Source organism: Xenopus laevis, chromosome 2L (genome assembly GCF_017654675.1).
Source record: "Xenopus laevis strain J_2021 chromosome 2L, Xenopus_laevis_v10.1, whole genome shotgun sequence".
NCBI classification, from domain to species: domain Eukaryota; kingdom Metazoa; phylum Chordata; class Amphibia; order Anura; family Pipidae; genus Xenopus; species Xenopus laevis.
Window position 1 is genome coordinate 162,038,007 of NC_054373.1, and position 23,401 is coordinate 162,061,407.

General features: G+C 40.8%; 1 protein-coding gene across 1 annotated transcript in view; it reads right to left on the minus strand.

Annotated features, from left to right (window-relative positions):
- The window catches only part of kl.L (klotho L homeolog), a 34,280-nt gene that overhangs the window by 4,894 nt on the left and 5,985 nt on the right, over positions 1 to 23,401 (minus strand). Inside the window, exons 2-4 of the mRNA XM_018247683.2 lie at positions 3,835 to 4,345; positions 2,160 to 2,428; positions 541 to 1,657 (exon numbers count right to left, since the gene is read on the minus strand). Coding sequence (XP_018103172.1) covers positions 541 to 1,657; positions 2,160 to 2,428; positions 3,835 to 4,345 — 1,897 coding nt within the window. The remainder of the gene's footprint in view (positions 1 to 540; positions 1,658 to 2,159; positions 2,429 to 3,834; positions 4,346 to 23,401) is intronic.

The following is a 23,401-nucleotide window of genomic DNA, read 5'->3' on the forward strand; positions in this document are numbered from 1 at the left end:
CCTTGAGATTCCAGATGGTTGAGTCACAAGTAACGTAGGCTTCATAGATAATCCCCTTCTGCAAAGAGTGATTTCTAACGTAACTAGCGTAACGTTTATATAATGAACTAATTACTCAGTTATTCCTATTGTGGTTTTTTTGCCATTGATCTTTATTCTACCCTCAATAATAAGTTCAGGAAACTGCCCAGTTCTTACCATTGGTTTATCTGACAAATAATACAAGTTTAAGAATTAACCAAGTGCAAAACACATACTATAGTTTTAGTTCTTCACTATAAAATTCAATTTTACTGTGGCTTGGTAGCACTCAAGGTGGCAGCCGTCCATGAGATAAGTTCAAATCGTTCAAGCTTCATTTACTACAGTACATCAATGAAGGTCCCAAATAACCCACCTCATCATTTAATATTATTAACCATATGCTACTGATTTAGGAAATTAGATACAGCTACAAGTGTCTTGAAATGCTGAAAAGTCCGTAAAAAGATTTTTCAAAGTGTTGTAACTAAATCAAAATAGAAACACAAACTTTCTTACCTTTCAAAGCCTCGTTAATGTAGTTCTGCAAGTAATAGACTCTTAACTTATCTTGCATGGGACTGTGAGCATCATCAATGCCATTAACTAAAATATAAACTGGAACGTCACCATACTTGGATTTAACCCAGTTCAAAACTTTCCGTAACCCCCATGGAACAATGGCATGTTTATTAGGGGAGTGCACCCAAGTGATGTCTGAAATAAACTGAACTTCCAGCTTGTGGTCGTACTTGGACACATCTTCTTTCTCCCACTGTACAAGTTCGGTGGTGTAATGACTTAAAGCGAAAAAATCAAACGTTCCTTGGATCAAATTTTTATCCTCCTCTGTGAATGAAGGCAAATAAAACTCAAATACGTCAAGGTTGTTTCTTGGGGCCAGCCAATTCCGCATCACTTTTGGGTAATCTCCGCTAAGAAAAATGGGGTCAGCCAACCGGCCAATTTCAAATTCCAAGATCCTCCTGCTGGTTTCTTTATCGTTGTTAGAGAAAGGGGATGCTGGTTCTACCCAATCTGCTTGGACTGCGATGGATATTTGTCCTTTCTGCGTTTTTCTGAAGTCTCTGTCGTACAGACGCCAGGCTAGTGCATGGGCTTTCAGAAGATTGTGGCCAGCAGCATAGGTGAGATTTCTCATAGAAGGTTCATTCATGGTTATCCACATACCCACATAGTTGCCAAGTTCTCTGAAGCAAAGTCTTGCATACTCAACAAAGGCAGTGACGGTAAGGTAGTTCACCCATCCTCCATTTTTAGCTAGATCATTTGGTAGACCTTGGTTCTCAGCGAGAGGCTGCCACAGGGCAACTACTGGCGTAATGTTCACCCGGACCAGCTCACTCACAAAGCACTGATAGTAGTGTAAGACCTTGTGGTTTATTAGAGTCAGATTTCCAAGAGGAAGGATTGCAGCCCACTTTAGTGAAAAGTAGAAATGAGTGATATGTATCTCACGGAGCATAGAGATTTGCTGTCTGATAGAAGCAAAGTCAACGCATTGAGTTTTCCTCCTCGGGACTGTTATTCCTTCCACTTTAGTGAGGCCTTTTGTTTTGTTCATGTCCCATACATACACATTAGGATCATTGAATTGGGAGGGAGTGGTGTCTACCTACAAGGAGAAAAATAGACTTTGGACAGAACATTTGTATTCACTAACTTCACCAAATTCCTTTTGGGGTATTTAATCAAAAGATTATATGAATTAAGGGTAATTTACTAAGACCACAGGCAAGAGCACTAAGGGGTACAAATGCATGTTTCTACTTTATCAATTTAAAAGCACTTGGTCCGGGGTCTGGCTGCTCTTTACAACCCCACGTTGGATAAAAAAAAACATCTATAGGGCAGTAAAGGGTTCTGTTGCGGCCTGCACCCACATATTCTCTGAACTTCTGAATGACACTCAAGTTAAGGGACCGGTAGGGGCAGTGGCTGTACCTGGAATTGGTACAGTGCAATATTCTAAGTTTCCCCCGGAAAAAAACTGTGGCTTTCTACTATCAAATAATGCTGTATTAATCTTTAATGAATGGTGTCAATAAGTACAACAACATTAGTGTGACCGCATTTGTGGCTGCATTCATAAATGACCCTTACAGTGTCTAACTTACATGGATCTTGTAGGCCGAGGTCCCCCAAGCGAAATCACATGGAAAGGTTCCTTGCACTGGTTGGTTCTCTGGCAACGGTGGGAATCCGTTCAACTTAATAAGCTGCTGATAAAACAGTGCTGAGGATTTGGGCATCAGCTTCTTGTTATGACTTGTGAAATCGACATAGAACAATCCACGCCTTATGGTGTATTCTCTGAGCCACTCAAATCCGTCCATCAGGGACCAAGCAGTGTATCCAATAACATTAACGTCATCATGTTTAATTGCTGTAATGAAAGAAATGAACAGGAGAAAGAAAACAGCTAACACATTGGTCTTCATGTCAAAACAATTCACGGCAGCTTTATTAATGGAACAGTGCCTGAAAATCAGATGAGTTCCATTATTAATTTGATTGTACTACATTATATATTGATGTACTGCCGGGTATCCTGGCATTGAAAAAAATAAGTTGGTGCAGTTAATAATATTTATATACAATAAATCATGGGGAGCAATACTACTTAGTTGTCAGAGTTCTCCCCAATGGCCACCAGTGTTCCCCATGAGAGGACCCTGATAATTAGACCATTGCCCACCTAGAACCCAGCAAAGTATAAATAATATGTTTGTCAAGATAGACCTCTTCTATGTCCAACCTGCTCACACCCTGCTAAAATCAATCCATCTCAAACTCCATGCCCAACTCTTTTGGGGTCTATAGATATGGACCATCATGTCTGACCAGGCCCATCATGTGTATGGGGTAGAAACCCAACTTCACTGTATATTGGCTTTTCCATGCCAAGTCCAATACATTTTCCCCATGCATAATATTCTTTAATATGCTCTCTGTATCTGTAAGCCAGTTAAAACTATTGGTAAACTCCATTAATCATCATCATCATTTATTTATATAGCGCCGTCAAGTTACGCAGTGCTTTATTAATGAAACTATTACACCAGTCTCGGCCCATACTTTCACAGTAGTGATATCTTTCAACACTAGAAGTGAAGCACTTGGAGCAGAAGTTTCTGCTCTGTCCAACATGGGCAAACTAGTGAACAAGACCAGGACAAAGACGTTTCGGAGTTTAATTGCCTTTTTGTGGGGCCCATTCAACTGACAATGTTGTAGATTTATTATCTATATTATATTATTTATGCAGCACAAACATGGTCTGAAGCATCTTTAAAAAGCCTGTTCACCATTTATATCACATATAAGAAAATATGGTCACCCTACTGTAGATTGTTCCATGGATTTCCAAGACAGTAAATTGCTGGCTCATAATTCATCATGACTGGCCTTTTGGGTTCCACCTTCCACCAGTACCCACAGAAGGTCCAGCCAGCCAGTTTGGAAGCCACTGACCTAGAGGTGTGCTCATATAGCAATAAAGTAATAAGACACTGTCTGACCAGTGATTGAGCAGGGTTCCCTTGTTTATAAAGGTGCTATAGACACAACTAAGACACAATCTGCTCCTACAGGTTCCTGAGATAACTCTGTGCCCATTCCTCTGACCCTAGTTCTCATATTAACGAATAGCACCACCAGCAAACAATAATTCTATAGATTATAATATATATTAAAAGTGACAATAAATCTTCAAAAACATCAATAGGAACAGCATCAAGGTACTATTTTGTATTGGTAGTTTTTTTTATTAACGGATTTTGTTACTTTTACCTTTTAACGTTTCCATGAGGAACTTCTTCAAATAATACATATACTTTGCATCCTCCCGTTTAGTATTTCCAGAGAGAAACCAGCTATTTTCCACAATAAAGATTCTTGGTTTGTTGTACTGCATGTTTATCCAGTAAAGGATTCTCCTAAGGCTCGTGGACTCCACTTGCCGAAATTTCATATCTGGGTCTAACATTTGGAAACTCAGATTAGGCCCAAAGGAGAGAGCAAAGAAGTCAGCGGTGCCGTTATTGAACTTCTTCTCCTGGTCTGAAAATTCCGGTAGAAGGGAAGAGAGATTGTTTTTCATAGTTTGAGGGTAGTCCCCATCTATGAAGATTGGTTTGGCAAACCATCCCAATGCAAAGTCTAGGGACTTTTGGCATTCTCCAATATCATGACTTGTCATATTGACAGGGTTTATCCAGTGAGAAGCGAGGGCTATGGAAATCTGACCTCCTTGCTGAGGACGAAATTTCTCATTGTAGAGGTGCCAAGCTGCAGCATGAGCCTGCGGGAGAGGCAAAAACACATTGGTAATAACACCTCAATCTCACAGAATAGAGATACAGTCAATATTTATCTACATTCTGGGGCTCATCAAAAACATCAAACACTACATCAAAAGTAGTGCTGAATTGCATCATTGCAGTTATCAGAAGTAGTGATGGGCGAATTTGCAAGTTTAAATTCGCAAAACTGCTGCGAAAATTTGCCACGTCCAAAAAATTTTGCCGCCAGTGACAATTTTGACGCCGGCAACAATTTAACACTTTAATGCAAAATTGACGCCCGCGAATTGACGCCAGCATCAAAATCGTGTTTCACAATTTTTGCGTTGTTTTGCACATTTCATGGGAAATTCACAAATTTTTCGGCACAGCGAAATGGAACAAAATAGCCCATCGCTAATCAGAAGCATCCAGTTCGGATGAATTTATTACAAGTTACAAAATGAAAACATTGGTTGCCATGAGTACCAGCATGTAAGGAGCGCTAGCCAGCGATCCTTACTCCTTCGGCATTGCCAGCAAGATGGCAGTGCCCAGGGGAGCCATATGGTATGCCATGACATTCTGACGCCAATGCGTCAAAACGTGCGCGCCGTCATGACGCCAGCGTCAAAACATGCACTGTCAACGCACAATGTCAGAACATGACACGTGACATCATCATGCTCATATTTATTAATCACACTCATTTTTATTTATATAAATATAAATTCAGTGTCAGCAAAATAAAAAAGAGGGATAGTAAGAAGATATTAGTCAGTAAGTCCAACAGGAAGTCCCCAGGGCATCACCTTGTAAGGCAACAATAAGCCTTTTGCCAAACGAACCGAGCCTTCTTGCTCAATCTCTCTCTATTAGACTAAAAGTAAAGCAGCACTGGTTGGAAGACTCTGAGCACTAGGGGGATTTTTTTCAGTCAAATTTTTTGCACTAAAAATCATGAATTTGAATAATGGGTTAAAAAACATGAACTTTCAATATCCGTTAAGTGAAAAAAAAATGTGAATGTAAAACTTTGGCATCTAAAAGCTTGTGAGGTTGTGTAGAAATCAGTGGCAGCTGTCCTAGCCAAAATTTACACTATTTATTCAGTTCAAGTTTTCTGAGTTTTTCAAATTTTTTGGAGCTTGCAAACTCACTAAAGCAAAACACAAATTTGAGGTATTCTATTTTTTTCCATGATTTTATACAGTCTCGTTTTTTGGATTTTTAATAAATCAGCAAACATTTGAGTTTCTTTTTTTTTTAAATTGTGACTTTATTTGAAGTAGAAAACAAACCTGTACAATTATGGGACCTGTTATCCGGAATGTTCGGGACCTGGAGTTCTCCAGGTAACGCATCTTCCTGTAATTTGGATCTTCATACCTTGAGTCTACTAGAAAATCATCTAAACATTAAATAATGATTTGACTAAGCTGGAAAATGAGGTTCAGTGTTGATAAATGCAGGTTATGCACTTTGGCAAAAATAATATAAATGCAAGTTATACACTAAATGGCAGTGTGTTGGGAGTTTCCTTAAATGAGAAGGATCTTAGGGCTTTTGTAGATAACACGTTGTCTAATTCTGGGCAGTGTCATTCTGTGGCTACTAAAGCAAATAAAGTTCTGTCTTGCATAAAAAAGGGCATTAACTCAAGAGATGAAAACATAATTATGCCTCTTTATAGGTCCCTGGTAAGGCCTCATCTGGAGTATGCAGTGCAGTTTTGGGCTCCAGTCCAAAGAGGGATATAAATGAGCTGGAGAGAGTGCAGAGACGTGCAACTAAATTGGTTAGAGGGATGGAAGACTTAAATAATGAGGATAGACTTTAATATACCCGTTAACAACATTAACAACTCTTCTGTCTCTAAACTTCTTTCACTAACCTCCTCCTTAGGCTTATCTTTGTGCTCAGATTCCCCCTCTCACTCCAATGGTAATGCTCTGGATCTCATATTTACCAGACTCTGTTCAACCACCAATTTTACTAACTCACCATTTCCCCTCAATATGATCACATTTCAACTCTCACTAACTCCCTCCTCACCCCCTGCTATTCCCCAAACACGTACTTACCGTGACTTGCAAGCTGTAGACGTGTCACATCTCTCTTCTTCCTTTGACTCTCTTCACTCTAATATCTCAGCCATCTCATGTCCTAATGTGGCTACCTCTGTCTACTAGTGTACTCTCACCACTGCCCTAAATGAGCTTGCTCCTATAAAAACTAAATGTTCTAGACCCAAACCACTTCAACCTTGGCATACTGCTCATAGAAAAGCGCTCCAAAGACACTCACGTGCACTTGAGCGTCGCTGGCGCAAATCCCGTTCAGAATCAGACTTTTGGAGCTACAAATCTGCCCTGCGCTCCTTTAACATCAGCCTCTTCCAAGCCAAACAAACATACTTTACTTCACTCATTAACTCCCTTTCTAAAAAACCAGCACAACTTTTCTCCACCTTTAACACTCTCCTTTCCCCTTCTCCACCCCCTCCATGCACATCTGTCTCTGCTCAAGATATTGCTGAGCACTTCAAAAACAAAATTGACACTATCAGAAGGGACATTACACTACTCAACCCCCCTAGACTTCCACCACCCTCCCTCCACACTCCCCAGTCTCTCCTGTGCTCCTTCACCCCTGTCACTGATGAGGAAGTCTCAAAGCTTCTGGCCTCTTCTCACCTTACCACCTGCCTGCTTGATCCAATTCCCTCAAAACTTCTCCGCAATACCAATCCTTGTCTAATCAAAGCCTTAACTCACCTATTTAATCTTTCGCTCTCAACTGGACTGTTTCCTTCTCAACTAAAACATGCTCTTGTCACCCCCATTCTGAAAAAACCCTCTCTTGATCCCTCCAATCTTGACAACCTCCGACCTATCTCTCTGCTGCCTTTCATCTCTAAACTACTTGAGCGCCTAGTCTACAACCGACTTACCTCATTCCACTCTGACAATAACCTGCTGGACCCCCTACAATCTGGTTTTAAGCCACAACACTCCACAGAAACTGCCCTGACTCGACTAACTAATGACCTTTTAACCGCTAAAGCCAACAATAATTTCTCACTACTAATACTGCTACTGATCTCTCATTTGACACTGTAGATCACCCTCTCCTCCTCAAGTCCATCCAGTCGCTTGGCCTTCGTGACACAGCCCTGTCCTGGTTCTCTTCTTACATCACCAATCGTTCCTTCAGTGTCTCCTACAATGGAGTATCATCTTCTCCCCTACCTCTTTCTGTTGGAGTTCCTCAAGGCTCTGTCCTGGGACCATTACTATTCTCCCTCTATACTTCCTCCCTTGGCAAATTAATAAATTCGTATGGTTTCCACTACCACCTCTATGCTGATGATACTCAGATCTATCTCTCATCTCCTGATCTCAACCCAGAACTCCTAACTCGCGTCTCCTCCTGCCTGTCCGCTATCTCTACCTGGATGTCGCAACGCTACCTTACATTAAACCTCTCTAAAACTGAAATGGTTCTCTTTCCTCCAACTAACACCAGTAGCATCCCCGAAGTATCCATCATAGTTAACAATTCCACTTTCACCCCCTCTCCCCAGGCCCGGTGCCTTGGGGTTATCCTAGATTCTGCCCTGTCATTCACTCCTCATATCCAGTCACTTATTAAATCATGTCACTTCCACCTAAGGAACATATCTAAAATACGATCATTTATCACCCAAGACGCTGCCAAAATTCTTATTCACTCTCTCATCATATCGCGTCTAGACTACTGTAACTCTCTTTTAATTGGCCTCCCCCTCCAGAGACTGTCACCTCTCCAGTCCATAATGAACACTGCTGCGAGGCTCATACACCTCAGCAACCGCTCCTCCTCTGCCTCGCCATTCTGTCAATCCCTGCACTGGCTTCCGTTACCTTTCAGAATCAAATTCAAATTAATGACACTGACTTTCAAAGCACTTCATAACTCTGCCCCACCCTACATCTCTGAACTCATCTCTATATACTCACCCACTCGCTTACTACGGTCCTCTACTGTCCTGCTACTCAACTCTTCTCTCATTACCTCCTCACATGCTCGCATTCAAGACTTTGCAAGGGCTGCACCCCTCCTCTGGAACACTCCCACGGTCTGTCCGATTTTCTCCCAACCTTTCTGCTTTCAACAAATCTCTGAAAACTCACTTCTTTCGAGAAGCCTACCCTCACTCTGCTTAGCTACCAAACGCAACACCACATACAATACCACATTTCTCACCCACTTAATTCGATCTTGCCCACTCCCACACCTTGTGTATTACTCCCTTCCCTTTAGACTGTATGCCTATGCATAGGGCATTCCTCACCTTTTTGTACCTGTATTGATTGTGATGTTTGTTACTCCATATATTCTATATATGTAATTCATGTGATGTAGTTGTATAATCACATTTACTTTACAGTGCTACGCAATATGTTGGCGCTATATAAATACATGTTAATAAAATAAAAAAATAATAAAGACAGTCAAGGTTGGGGTTGTTTTCTCTGGAAAAAAGGCGCTTGCGTGGGGACATGATTACACTTTACAAGTACATTAGAGGACATTATAGACAAATAGCAGGGGACCTTTTTACCCATAAAGTGGATCACCGTACCAGAGGCCACCCCTTTAGACTAGAAGAAAAGAACTTTCATTTGAAGCAACGTAGGGGGTTCTTCACAGTCAGGACAGTGAGGTTGTGGAATGCACTGCCGGGTGATGTTGTGATGCTGATTCAGTTAATGCCTTTAAGAATGGCTTGGATGATTTTTTGGACAGAAATAATATCAAATTCTATAGTTAGTATAGATTTTGGCATAAATAATTTATGTGAAAGTAGGGAGGGGTGTGTGTATGGATGCTGGGTTTTCATTTGGAGGGGTTGAACTTGATGGACTTTGATTTTTTTCAACCCAATTTAACTATGTAACAATGTAACTAAACAGGCTGCTGCGAGTAAAGAGCTATGGTGAATCTCTAATAATTAAGTAATAGTAGTATTAATACTAGTTACAATAGTCTTTTTAGGAACTTTTTCTTTTAACTTCCTATTCCTGTTCTTTTCCTTCTCGGCTCAGACATCTTATATATAAGAACATAGTAGTGTAGTGCATAGCTTGGAATCCTACTAAGTGACCGATTTACAGAGCTGAGCATTTTTGTTTTTCCCCATTTCTATTATTCTGCATTTATTCACTGAAAGATGAAGTGCATTCGCTGGGAGCTGACAAGTTAAGTTTGCAGTATAAATATAGTACGCAGGCGTCGTGATCGTGATGTAAATTTCATTTATCAGCAAATTTCATTTAAGCGTAAAGGAAAACCTCATAGCAACAGCTAGGATCCTGGTAGGAGCCTGATGAACTGCTGTTATCCACACGCACAGGAAAAGTCATGCCCCCTGTTCTGTGTCTCACTACTTATGGGTGAAGATGAAGATTTTACCCTAGGTTATCCATCATGTCCTGTATGTTTCCACCCCAAACTCTGCCTTAAAATCACAATTTATTCTGAGTGCCCTGTTTACCTGAAGCCAGTCACATAGCTGAGAGAAACATGCAAATGAATGACATGTAAAGAGAAAGGAATGAAGGAGACAATGGCCCATAGGAAAAGGTACAAACACAGAATAAGGGATGAAAAAAAATGAAGAATGAAAGAGGAAAGAGAAGGACTGGTTTTATCAACCATGGGGCTCAATCTAAGCCATTTTGATGGTGCCCCCTAGACTGGCTGTTGTTCGTTGACAGACCACTTGGCCCCAGGGCTAGTGGAAAAATGAATGCCACCTCTCCATCCTTCCTACTGACTTGTTCAGGTCCAGATTTGTGGCGAGGCCACAAAGGCTCGGGCCTAGGACGGCAAGTTGGTAGGGACGGCATTCTGCCCAACCGCTTGCTGAGGAGCACTGGGGACACGCAGCTCCCCAGTGCTCTGGTGTGCCTGCTCTAGCTAGAGTGGTGCAGGTGGTGGGCGCTAGGACTGCGTGGCCCGGGACTAGGACCGTGTGGCCTAGGGTTGCCCGCCGCTGAAATCCGGCTCTGGACTTGTTACCTGTCTCTTTTGTTCAAATGGCCCCAGCATTTCACAGCACAGTCTGACCCCCAAGCATTTCATACCAGACACAGTTACAGTCCCAAACCCTTTCAAGAGCAGGGTCAGACTGGGCCAGCAGGACACCAGGAAAAACCTCTGTGGGCCCTGCTGACTCCAGACCCGCTCCTCCTGCTGAGAACTGTGGGCATCATTGTCCCCCGATCGCAGCCGCAAGGAGGAAGTGTAAGATACGTGGTGTGTGGCAGGGGGTGGTGTTTAAAGGAGGTGAAGCTTAAGACTGGGATGGGGGACCCAGAGGCAGCAGACCTGGTGGGCACCAAACATCCCAGTGCAACACTGGTCAAGGGTGGGGGCATAATTTGGCAAAATAGGTCTCATCAGCCTAAGGTTGGTCCAGAGGCTGGCAAAATAAATTAATTTGATATGAGAAAGTAGAATAGATGAATAGAGTAGAAGACGTAAAAGCATACAAGCGCAAGACATGGGGTTGAAAGCAAGAGCAGACGATAAGAGGGAAGTTGTGAGGAAAAGTCCAAGGGACATACAAGCAAGAGGAGGCTGAGAAAATGAAATAAGAAACTGGAACAAGGGGTGATCTCAAAAGTCAGACAGGCAGAAAATAGAAGTTCTGGGTGCCATCATCTGCATAATTAGAGTGGTTCTTATCCGCCTAGATGTCTTGCAGTTCAAATGACAACATCATATCAATACCATACATTCCTATCCAAGTTGCACTGACCCAAGTATATTATGTAATAGCCTGCAAGCGTCAGACGTCTCCTAATCCTTTCTGGTAAGAAAGGAAAATCATTCGCAATCGTCTCATAGGAGAAACATGTTAACATGTTAGCTCTCTTGCACTTGCACCCCTGGGGTAAATTAACCCATATAGGTAGCTTATGGGCATATGTATGGGGCCTAACCAAGAGCCTGCCCAGCCAATATCTGTATGAGGTTTGGCAAGTCTTAATATCTACTGAGGACCACACTGTGCCCGTCTTCTGACAGGTCTACATAGGTCACGTCATGATAACCGATTCCTGGCCTGGAGCCAAATGGAATCAGATTGGCAAATTTTCCCCATCAAAGAGAAAAGCTATTTTCATTGGGCAACTTCACCAAATTAGTAGACCTATTGGTGTATAAGATAAAATCTTGAAGATAACTAAACCATCATTGTGAATGGGTTGACATTTTGGCATGTATAGCAGAACATAGATGTTACATTAATGAAAAAACAAGGCAGGGATCAGAAGAAAGCCAACTGCTGGTCTGTGTTAATCAATAACACAAATAAAAAAAATCTCCTTAAAATCTTCATAACTAATCATTAAACAATTAATTGAGCATTGGGTTCAGAAGTTATTTCAATTATTTCTGAATAATGAAATAATTCCTGTTAAGATTAAAAGGGTTATATTATCATTACCATATCTATCAGCATTTGTACATTTTCAATATGTTTCATGTACACAAACAGACTGCAAAGATAATACCAGGTGCAAAGACTGCCCAGGTCTAGTAACCAATAGCAATCACAACTTCTACAATGATATATTTATTCATCACATGCAATCAGTGGTATTCATAGATGTTACTGAGCCCCACAGGAAACTTATAGACATATATTGAGACTTCTTATCAGTCAGTGCCCAACTGGACCCCCGAAAGCTTCAGGGGTTTCCCAGAAGTCGCAGGTACTGCTTCCTCTATAGTTAGCACCCTACTTGCAGTTGATACAGTGAGGACTCTAATTGGCATTTTGGGGTCAAGAAAGAATATATTTCTGTGCCAGTTACAGTTCTGCAGAGTGTTTGGCTTTCTCTGGCTCAGCCTGTAAGATGAGGTGTTAGTACCACACTTTGGCCAAAATATGTAAGCTCACGTGCCACGTCAAGTCCCCTCATTGTACGTGACAATAAAGGGCCTTGACGTGGCACGTGAGCTTACATATTTTGGCCAAAGTGTGGTACTAACACTCAGGGTCGGACTGGGGGGCCCGGGGCCCTCCGGGACTGCTGGTCCAGGGCCCCCCGCCCCCCTACTGCGCCGCTCGAACGCCGCCATGCACATGCGCGAGCGGTGCTTCTCGGTGCGCAAGTGCCGATGCGCATGCGCAAGCGGTGATGCGATGCACATCGCCGGAAACTTTTAAAATTTTTTTATACTATTAGAGGGTGCCACGTCAAGTCCCCTCATTGTACGTGACAATAAAGGGCCTTGACGTGGCACGTGAGCTTACATATTTTGGCCAAAGTGTGGTACTAACACTCAGGGTCGGACTGGGGGGCCCGGGGCCCTCCGGGACTGCTGGTCCAGGGCCCCCCGCCCCCCTACTGCGCCGCTCGAACGCCGCCATGCGCATGGGCGAGCGGTGCTTCTCGGTGCGCAAGTGCCGATGCGCATGCGCAAGCGGTGATGCGATGCGCATCGCCGGAAACTTTTTAAATTTTTTTATACTATTAGAGGGGGCCCGGCGGGGGCCCGGCGGGGGCCCACGAGGGTCGGGGCCCACCGGGTTTTTTCCCGGTGTCCCGCCGGGCCAGTCCGACACTGCTTACACCTCATTTTTTGTAATTATTTTTTTAAAGGCAAACCAAATGCTGGCAAATGTTCTCTTTCTCTTTGTGTACAAATATTGGCTTTTTATTGTTTACGGCAGCTGATCCTAATTTTATCTTATTGAATTTTGGTCACTAGAAATTAATTATATGTTTCCAATTAACTGGTATAAAATCCTAATTGCTATTTATTAGCACTGCACTTTATAATACCAATGGGGTATTAACTAAGCACAGGGGTTTAAGTCCACTGGGTTGCAATTGATCAATTGTTTATTTATTATTGATTGGAGAAATCTTGCTGCACTTTAACTGAATGGGATTATAACTTATTTAGGGGGTTTTAAAATTGGAGTATATAATTGTGGGATTATTTATTAATATTAATTAATTTAATGATAACAATTGATTACTAATTTATTGCAGGGCACTTTATTGACTAATTAACCTGTAATGTGATCGGTTTTAATTATTATTTGGTGGTGTTAAAGGGCATGTAAATTCTAAAATAGAATATGACTAGAAATGTTGTATTTTGTATACTAAATATAAAAATGAACTTACTGCACCACAAGCCTAATCAAACAAATGATTTATGCTTTCAAAGTTGGCTACAGGGGGTCACCATCTTGTAACTTTGTTAAACATCTTTGCAAGACTAAGACTGTGCACATGCTCAGTGTGGTCTTGGCTGCTTAGGGATCATCATAAACAAAGCTGCTTGAGTTCTGCATGGCTGGGAAGTAAGGCGGGGGCTCCCCCTGCTGTTCATAAGTATGATTGTTTCCCTGCTCAGCAGTTAGGGACCGTCTGACAATTTCTATCCACAGCAGTAAATGAAGGGAGAATTTCACTGCATACAGTCAGGTTTCTTATAAAAACCGTACTCATTTTTAACTAAAGTATATTGGAGATAGGTTTCTTTTTCATTAAAGAAAGTAAAAATGGGATTTTATTTTTTTTCCTTTACATGCCCTTTAAGGAAACAAATATACACATAATTATTTCTAATATGGTGATAAAGGTGTATGTATAATCTAGTTTCTTTCTTCTGCAATTGTCAAATTCCATTTATTGACCTAGGTCAGACCTCTGCTCGAATCTGTAGGATTAAAGGAAAACTATACCCCCAAACAATGTAGGTCTCTATAAAAAGATATTGCATAAAACAACTCATATGTAAAATCCTGCTTCATGTAAATTTTCATAATAATATACTTTTCTAGTAGTATGTGCCATTGGGTAATCATAAATAGAAAATTGCTATTTTAAAAAATAAGGGCCGCCCCCTGGGATCGTAGGATTCACTTTACTCACAAAAATACCAACAAACCATACATGTTAGGTCACATGAGCCAATTAACAGACAGAGTTGTGTCTTTTGCTTCCTCACTTCTTCCTGTTACAGTTAGAGTTGTAGTATTTCTGGTCAGGTGATCTCTGAGGCAGCACAGATAGAGTCACGAAATGGTGGCTCAAGGCAAGAGATGTAATAGGGCAATATTTACTTAAATATATATTCCAGTTTGGTAAGATTCTATAATGTCACTTAATATGATATGAACTATCTGTTGCTTAAGTGTTCATTTTGGGGGTATAGTTTTCCTTTAAAATGATAACCAATTACCAAGGGTATCTGTTGCGTGTTGCTTAAAAATAACTGTTTTACAGTTGGTCAACTCCAGAATGTGTGTTAGACTGAGAAATGGGACAATGGTGTCTATGGCAGTTGGTCAACGCCACAGCGTGAGTTAGACTGAGCGCTGAAGATTTCTTTCTGTGTCATGCCTGGTTAAATGTATCCACTGTAGCAATGACCCCTGTTAGACATAAGTTATATGGCCCCAACCTTGAGTTAGAGCTCAGTACATTTTGATGACAGTCAGTGCTTAACTGCAAGTATAAATTCTTGGCAAAGTCCAAAAGTTCTTTCTCATTTGCAAAACCAGCCTAGTTTTTGTGCATAGCGCCGCAGCACATTAAAGGACCAGTGACCCCAGAATTGAAATTCCCTAAAAGCAATTCATATAATCGGCCAGATTAAATTCAGCGATTAAAGGGTTTATCATGTGAAAAGTCATGGACGAGATTCAATTTGAGATACAATTCAATTCAGATAAACTTGTCTCACAGTTTATCACTTGAAAACTCTATGCAAATCTAAGGGAAAAAATTGGAAATAAATTTGGAGAAAAGTTTTTTCTCCTTGAATTGAATCACGTCTCAAGTTTTTACATGAAAAACCACAAGATAACTTTTTCTCACCGAGCTGGATCTGGCCCAATGTCTGGATTTTTTAAAAAAATTGTTAACATTTCTATGTGTTCTTTTAGCAGAGCCAATTCTCAGTAATGTCTTAGCAACAAATAGCTGCTACTAGCAGCTCCGGAGCTACAAGTAGCAGCTACTTGTTGTGGCTACAAATTGCCAAAAAGGACCCTGCCATAGACAATACTGAGAATTGCCTCTGCTAAAACACACGTAGGGCCAGATTCAATTCAGTGAGAAAAAGGTTTATCACGTGAAAACTCATGGACGAGATTCAATTTGAGATGTAATCCAATTCAGAAAAACTTATCTCATGGTTTTTCACATGAAAACTCTATGGAAGAAAACTGGAACTGAATTTGAGGAAAAGTTATTTCTCCATAAATTGAATCGCTTCCATGACTTTTCACGTGATAAACCAGGAGATCAATTTTTTTCACTGAATTGAATCTGGCCTGTAGTGTTTTAGCAAAGCCAATAATCACTATTGTCTAATTTGTAGCCGAGGCAAGTAATTGCTACTAGTAGCTCTGTGTGTCTTCACCCTAAGGGTGATGACACACAGGTAGCTATAAATCTTCGCTACTTTGTGCGACTAATCTCCCTTAAATCCCTTCCCACCAGCAAGAATGTGAATCATCGATGGGATGGCATAAGCGTCGCTTTGGTTTTCCGAAGTTTCCTTGTGAAGCAACTTCGGGCGACTTTGGAAAACTGAAGCAACGCTTATGCCATCCCGTTGGCGATTCACATTCTTGCTGGTGTGAAGGCATTTCGGGAAGATTAGTTGCCCGCAGTAGCAAAGATTTATTACAGGCGACTAAATCTCCCCGTGTGGCACCACCTTAAAGCTGGCCATAGACTCAAAGATAATGGGCCAGATTCAGTTCAGTGAGAAAAAGTTATCTCATGGTTTATCACGTGAAAAGTCATGGGAGAGATTCAATTCGAGGAGAAAAAACTCAGTTCCAGTTTTTTCCCATAGACTTCAGTAGCGTTTTTACATTAATTAACCATGAGATAAGTTTTTCTTAATTGAATTGCATCTCAAATTGAATCTCGTCCATGAGTTTTCACATGATAAACTTTTTTCTCAATGTATTGAATCTGGCCCCAATCTTCTTATTCTGCATACTATTTGTTATCATATTGATTTTTATGGTTTATTGTGAAAACCAAATAAAATATTTCAAACTGAATCTGGCCCAAAGTCATACGCAATTTTTCATACAATTTCTTCAGACCGTGTGTGGATCATATTTACTGTAATGCCTTAAGGAAACTGATGAGGGTGGATACCAGGCAATGTTCTCTAAATACTCCAATGGCCTCAGGATAATACTTTGTGACCTGAAAATTAGGGATGCACCGAATCCATTATTTTGGATTCGGCCGAACCTCCGAATCCTGCTGAAAAAGGCAGAATCCTGGCCGAATCCCGAACCGAATCCTGGATTCGGTGCATCCCTACTGAAAATATGGCTCTGCCTTCCAGGGCCATACAGGCTTATGAAATAAAGAGAATACCTACTGTTTGTCATCAAAACAAGAATAAGGATTTCATATATGTTTTGAAACCTGAGTTAGAGACAATTACACAGTCCGCTGTAAAACTTGTTGATGATTAATCTTTTATTTTCCCTGTGGCATCTGAAAGTTATAGAATGACAGATAAAACAGAGCTAACCTGTTAATATTGCAATAAACTGAAGGTTTGCTATCTGCTGCCACGGGAGAATATGATTTTTACTGATTTGTCCTACTCTCAACTGAGCCCGGCTCCTTCTGTTCCACTGTGCTGTCTATTTCTCCCGTTCTGCTGAACTTCACTTCTCCATTCTATTCCCCTTCTACATCTGTTCCACACATACACCCTGTATTTGCTGTCACACAATTGCCAAATAAATTACACAGCTTTACAACTATATTATACATTATACAGAGGTGCGTGGTGTGGCTGTAATGTGCATTGTATTCTAATACACCTCTATAAATATGGTGTTTGACCACAGCTTTGTCTTGAGTCCACTTTCTGCACTAAGGAGTAAGGAAAGAAGTCCGGCATGTGCCCTATTCACAACTGGAATATGCAGAGAACAAGCTGCGCAATTGTACGTCATAATAGGCATACATTATATAAATATTACAGGTATGGGACCTGTTATCCAGAATGCTCAGGACCTGGGGTTTCTGTATAATGGGTTTCCATATAATGAATGCCTATGTCACTCATTATCCAAATATATCTCATATTTTTATTAAACCAAGCTCGAAAATTTGGGTCCGGAAAAACTCGATAAAATCAAGCAAAAACCCGAGTTGTACAAGTTTTTCATATTTAACTCCCAAATCGCTAAATTTTTTCAGGTTAAAGCCCGAAAACCCTGGATTTTTCAGATTATTGGACGAAACCCAATGCAGACCACGATAACTTCAAATTGTAGAAGGGACATTTGCCATTGACTTATACAGGATCTTGGCAGGTTTGAGATGGCGGATTTTCAGACTCTGACTTTTTGCAGCTTCGGTGTATAATAAATCTCAAAAAATGTCATTTTTCATGAAAAAGTTTAGTTTTTGCCCAAAAAACACAGACCAGAAAAAAAACATGCTTTAGTAAATAACAACCCATAATGCATTTACATGGAAATACAAATGAGTACAAACCAGCCTGTAACTGATGACATTATCCAGCTATTGGAAAGTCTTTTTTTCTGTTCAAGGGTTGGTTCATAACTTTTAATATCATATAGAATGGCCAGTTCTAAGCAACTTTTCAATCAGCCTTCATTTTTTATAGATTTTGAATGATTTGCTGCCTTCTGACTTTTTCCATCTGAAAAAACAAATGCTTTGTAACGCTACAAATGTATTGTTATTGCTATTTATTATTACTCCTCTTTCTATTCAGGCCTCTCCTATTCATATTCCTGTCTCTTATTCAAATCAATGCACGGTTGCTAGGGTACTTTGGACCCTAGCAACCTGATTGCTGAAATTGCAAACTAGAGAGCTGCTGAATAAAAAGCTAAATAACTCAAAAACCACAAATAATAAAAAATGAAAACCAAGTGGTGCAAGTGGTCTCAGAATATCACTCTCTATACCAAGTTAACTCCAAGGTGAACAGTCCCTTTAACTTATTCATTTAGGAGAACTACATCCCATGGGTTCTCTCTACCCTTCAGCCTTTTGGTGATCAGAGAGATGGGAATAGATCTTAACTTAGTTAGAAGCAGTAATTAGGGACTGCGTGGAAACTGGGGAGACTGGTTTTAGATTGCTGTTAATACACACGATTCTTATATTGAACTCAGAGATTAAATCACACTGAAAAGAACAACCTTTCTCAGAATTGTGGTACAGGTATGGGATACATTATCCGGAAACCGGTTATCCAGAAAGCTCCGAATTACAGAAAGGCCTTCTCCAATAGATTTCATTATAATGAATATATCCAAATTTTTAAAAATAATTTCCTTTTTCTCTGTAATAATAAAACAGTACCTTGTACTTGATCCCAACTAAGGTATTAATAATCCTCATTGGAAGCAAAAACAACTTATAGGGTTTATTTAAATTTTATATACTTTTCTAGTAGACTTAAGGTATGAAGATCCAAGTAACATAAAGATCCGGAAAACCCAAGGTCCCAAGCACTCTGGATAACAGGTCCCATACCTGTACCAAAAAAGTGCACAAAGGCCAGTGAGCTATACATTTTCACACTGCTTTGCCTTGAGCCCTGCAACCTGCCCCTTATAAAACCAGCCAATAACAAATATCAGGACAAGACTGATTCAGCAAATACTGAAAGAGATTATATTTCATAAAGGCCCCTTGGGGCCACAGTGTTAAGTCTGCTAGTCTATCCAGGCATGTGTTCATTGAGAAGCTCCAGCACTGTTAAAGGCCAACAATATCACAACCAGCTGTTCTTCATGTATATAAATGTGTTCATGTACATTTGCAATTGAATTAATAAACTGAGCATTCAAAAGGGCATATTAAATGTAGTTACAAATAGAAGCAGTACATATCATAAATCTGGAATTTTCCCCCCAAACATTCATGAAGAACATAATCATGAGTAACGTGCCTGAACCTGCCGTGTTTGCTTTCAGACAAGAAATCGCCTTAGCATAACTATACTGGAATGTTATAACAGGGTGTAATTAAATCACATCGGCCGTCCTCTCACTGACCGGTTGGCTTTTTTTAAATTAGCACTTAATAGGAAAATAGAACTCATTCAAGTACAGCTTCATTTCAGTCCCTTTAAAAAGACAAATGTAAGATCATAGTCTATCATGGGCACAGATATCTTTTCTCTTGGTTTCTGTGTTTTTTAATATGACAGTAGGAGCTGCCCCATTAACTACCTTGACTGGCTGTTCATGGGCATCATAACAACCACTAGGGGAGCTATTGTGTTTGCAGTTAAAGGAGAATGCCTCAGCTAATGATGGTGGTCCCGTGGTGTGTTTAACTGAAAGAGGAAATACTGGAGCTGTTTACAAACAATGCTAGTTTTCCCGGGAATCCAAGCGTCACTGAACACACCTCAAATATCCACATTGCTTGAATTAAAACCAAATATGAAACCATAGTTGGCAAATTCACATTGGCAAAAAAAAGTGCATGACAATATTGTCATATTCAGTTGTACAAAACTTTTCAGTTTCCAAATTAAGTGTTTGTGTCCTGTTTGATTGAACACTTTGGGGAAAATTTGCTAAAGAGCGAATTTTCGCCTCTGAAGGCTCCGCCCCACGTCGCACAACTTCATCCGACATGAATTCACAGAGGATACACTTGTCCAAGGAAGCAAAATAAAGACAAAAGAGATTCGCTATTGTTCTAGACATGAGCCTACCCTAAAACAAAGGTGGCATGAACTTCAAATGGTTATAAAAATAAAAAAACTAATAGTTACAACTTTTAAACATAATCCCACTTTAAAACATGAAAAAAAACACCAGCGTTTTGTCTTTTTTTATGACTTTTTGGGATACAGGATATGATGTCACTGACATAAGATTGAGGAGGACGTACCTTTATTTTATCAGTTCGCCAGATATAATCTGTCGACTCTGGCGAAAAAGGGCAAAATGAATACTTTGAGTAACGATCATTCACCTGAATGAAAATTCCCTGGCTAAAGGGTGCAAAACTTAGTTAGTGATGTACTCAAGCGAATTGTCCTCTACGTCTGTTGGCGATGTCCCTGCGAAGTGTCATTTTGGTGAATCTTCACTAGCGACGGCCACTTCGCCCTTTAGTAACTTTGCCCCTCTGGCTGAATCAAATCCTTCAAGGCAAGTACAGCAGTGTTACCCTGTAGTGTTGTTAGACTACCAGTATAAACACATCAGATATTTAGCATCCCACTGCCATTGAATGGAGTCAAAGCAAACTGAAGAGAACTGACCGGAATCATTCAGCTACACGATTGTTATAAGCCAACAGCCTATCCTATGTATATTCTTTGGAACACTGATATCAACTTGGGTTAAGCTGGCCATAGACGTTCAGATATGATTGCAGTGTTGGACTGGGATACCAGGGGTCCACCAGAAAACCTTAGGCTTAGGGCCCACTTTCCAAAATTTTATACCTCCTCTCCTCACTCAACCTCTTTATTCTCCTAGTCTCTTTTCTCTACATACTATACTCTACTCTTCCATTTTTAAGCCTCTTTGTTCCCATAAAGAAATAGGGAATGACCATGAAATAAGACAAATGATTAGAAGCAAGAGGCCCACTGACACCTGGACCCACCAGGAGTTTTCCTGGTTTCCTGGTAGGCCAGTCCGACGCTGTATGATTGTACAATCTTTGTTTTGTATGATTTTCAGGCCGTGTGTGGAGTGTCCCAACTTTTTTCATGCCATGTCTATCGGCCGCTCAGTTGATCAGACAGGTTAGAAAATTTATGTTAGGGTGTATGAGGGATGCTTCTGCAAATGGGCTGGTTTTGGGGGCACGATGAAGCAATTATTGGTATATTACGGTAATCCTGGTCAACATTTTAATCTATAGCATATCATACAGGGGCGCTCCACCAATGAGGCGAGTTGAGACACTTGCCTCAGGCGGCAGCGCCCCCCTGATTGCCAGGGGTGGCAAAAAGGCAGCTTGCTGTTGGCACCCCCCGTGTGCTCCACAAAGTTGGCGTTGGGGTCCAGGACGCTAGCACAGAAAGCGCAATTTGAAAACCAGAAATTAATCTCTTAAAGTTACCAGGTATGGCATTTTTGCCGACCCCAGATAACTAGTGGGGTGCTGCTGTCTGAGGGGAGTTTCTCATTGGCTCAACGCCCATGCACAAGGCCTAACAACACAAAGCAACTAATTAGATGTGTGGTCTCAATAAGATCACTAAATGTTACATCCTGGTTGGTTGGAATGGTTTACATTATATTCCCCCGATAAGTCTTGTAACATTGACAGTAGCAATGTCTTCTTCATTAACTCTTAACAATCAAATGTTTTGGTCTGTTACTCTGAATCTGCCACAATAACCCCGCTGGCTCTGCAAATAATGAGAATCATAACAAGTATAATGTCAGCTGATTGAAATTCCATTTCCACAACATTTTTTTTATATGATCAAAGGGCCTTAAATGCCATAAAATTTGATGTCATAACATTGCCATGCCTCTTTTAGAACTAAGACTGGTATTATAACCCACTGGGAGTCACTTAGGCGCATATTTAATTGCAAATGGCTTTATTGCCCATGTTTTTTCCTGAACACTAAAATATCGCTCTGCTGTGCCCGTCTTTCTGGTTTTTACAAATTCACAAGGAGCATAGATATTTGCAAATGGCTCACAAATGAGATGGGTGTTTGCCTGAGTGCGGCCACTGTGCGAGGTTCTTGTGTGTGAAAATAGTGGTGACAGTAAATTCAATTCGCAATTTGCTAAACTGTTTTTTTTTTCTCAATTTGCCATTATGCCATATTTACAAAGCTCTTATGTACATTCTCAGAGCGAATAAAAATGTTAAATTCTGTTTGCAAATTAAATACACCACTCTTATCCAGCTTTTTAAATAGAACAATGCGCAGGGCAAATATATTCAGTCTGCAAACCATTCTGCATTTGCTAATTTTATAAATAAGCCCCACTATGTTATTACAAGTATACCCGCAGCCTACAGGCACTCTCAGTATAGTGGGAAAGAGATTGTAACTGTGTTAATGTACAATTGAACACTCGCTGGTGTTTTTCTGATCAGGACAGGGGAAAAGAGATGTCTCCCTTAAGAAGCTGATACTTCCAGGGCTTCCTTTGCAGGTCCGAGCAGTAAAATTTGTTGGCATCACTGTTATACCAGAATAAACTGCAGGGGGCACTATTCTATTAGTATACGATGCTGGTGTATTTGTCAGTGTGAGATGGTAGAGAGGATCCTGTAGCCACTGTTTCACCAATATAATGTGCTGGGGTCACTGTTCTGCCACTATTGGGGTTCACTATGATATTTTTGCTTTGCCATAAAATAGGGTCGTTGTTTTTGACTGTAGAAGCATTCGGGGTCACTGTTTTTGTCCCATATATACTGCACAGTGATTAATTTGCTCCTACGAAATGATAAGGGACATTGAATTTCCAATAACCACTCTGAGAGCACAGTTATTGCAGCACAGAACCAGTTGAGGTCACTACCACTATTATGTCAGTTTAATACTGTGACAGGGGGTCATTCTTACTATTCTATAAGCACAATCTATATTTGATATTTCACATTTAACACATTAAACTGCACATGCTGCTATTATACCCTGTTGTCAGACTATAATCCCCCTGCCCCCCGTTAGCTCCTGCTGGTGAGAGTTGTCCCATCAGTGTGAATGTGCAACATGAAATTGTGGGGAACGTGTTGGTACATAGCAAAACAAGGAATGGACTGGGCAGCAGATTAATCATATATTATAGGTCTTATATACAACTACAGACTCAATGGGCAACTTGTGCTTGAGGGTCAGGGCACACAAGTAGATTCGGGGAGATTAGTCGGCCGGCGACAAATCTCCTCTTCTTTGGGGGGAATAAACTCCCGAACTGCCACCCCTGCCTTGCCGCCGGTTAAAATGTAAATTACCAGCGGGATTGCACTCGGAGCGATTCGTTTTCCGAAATCGCCCCCAAGGTTTCCTCGTAATGGGCA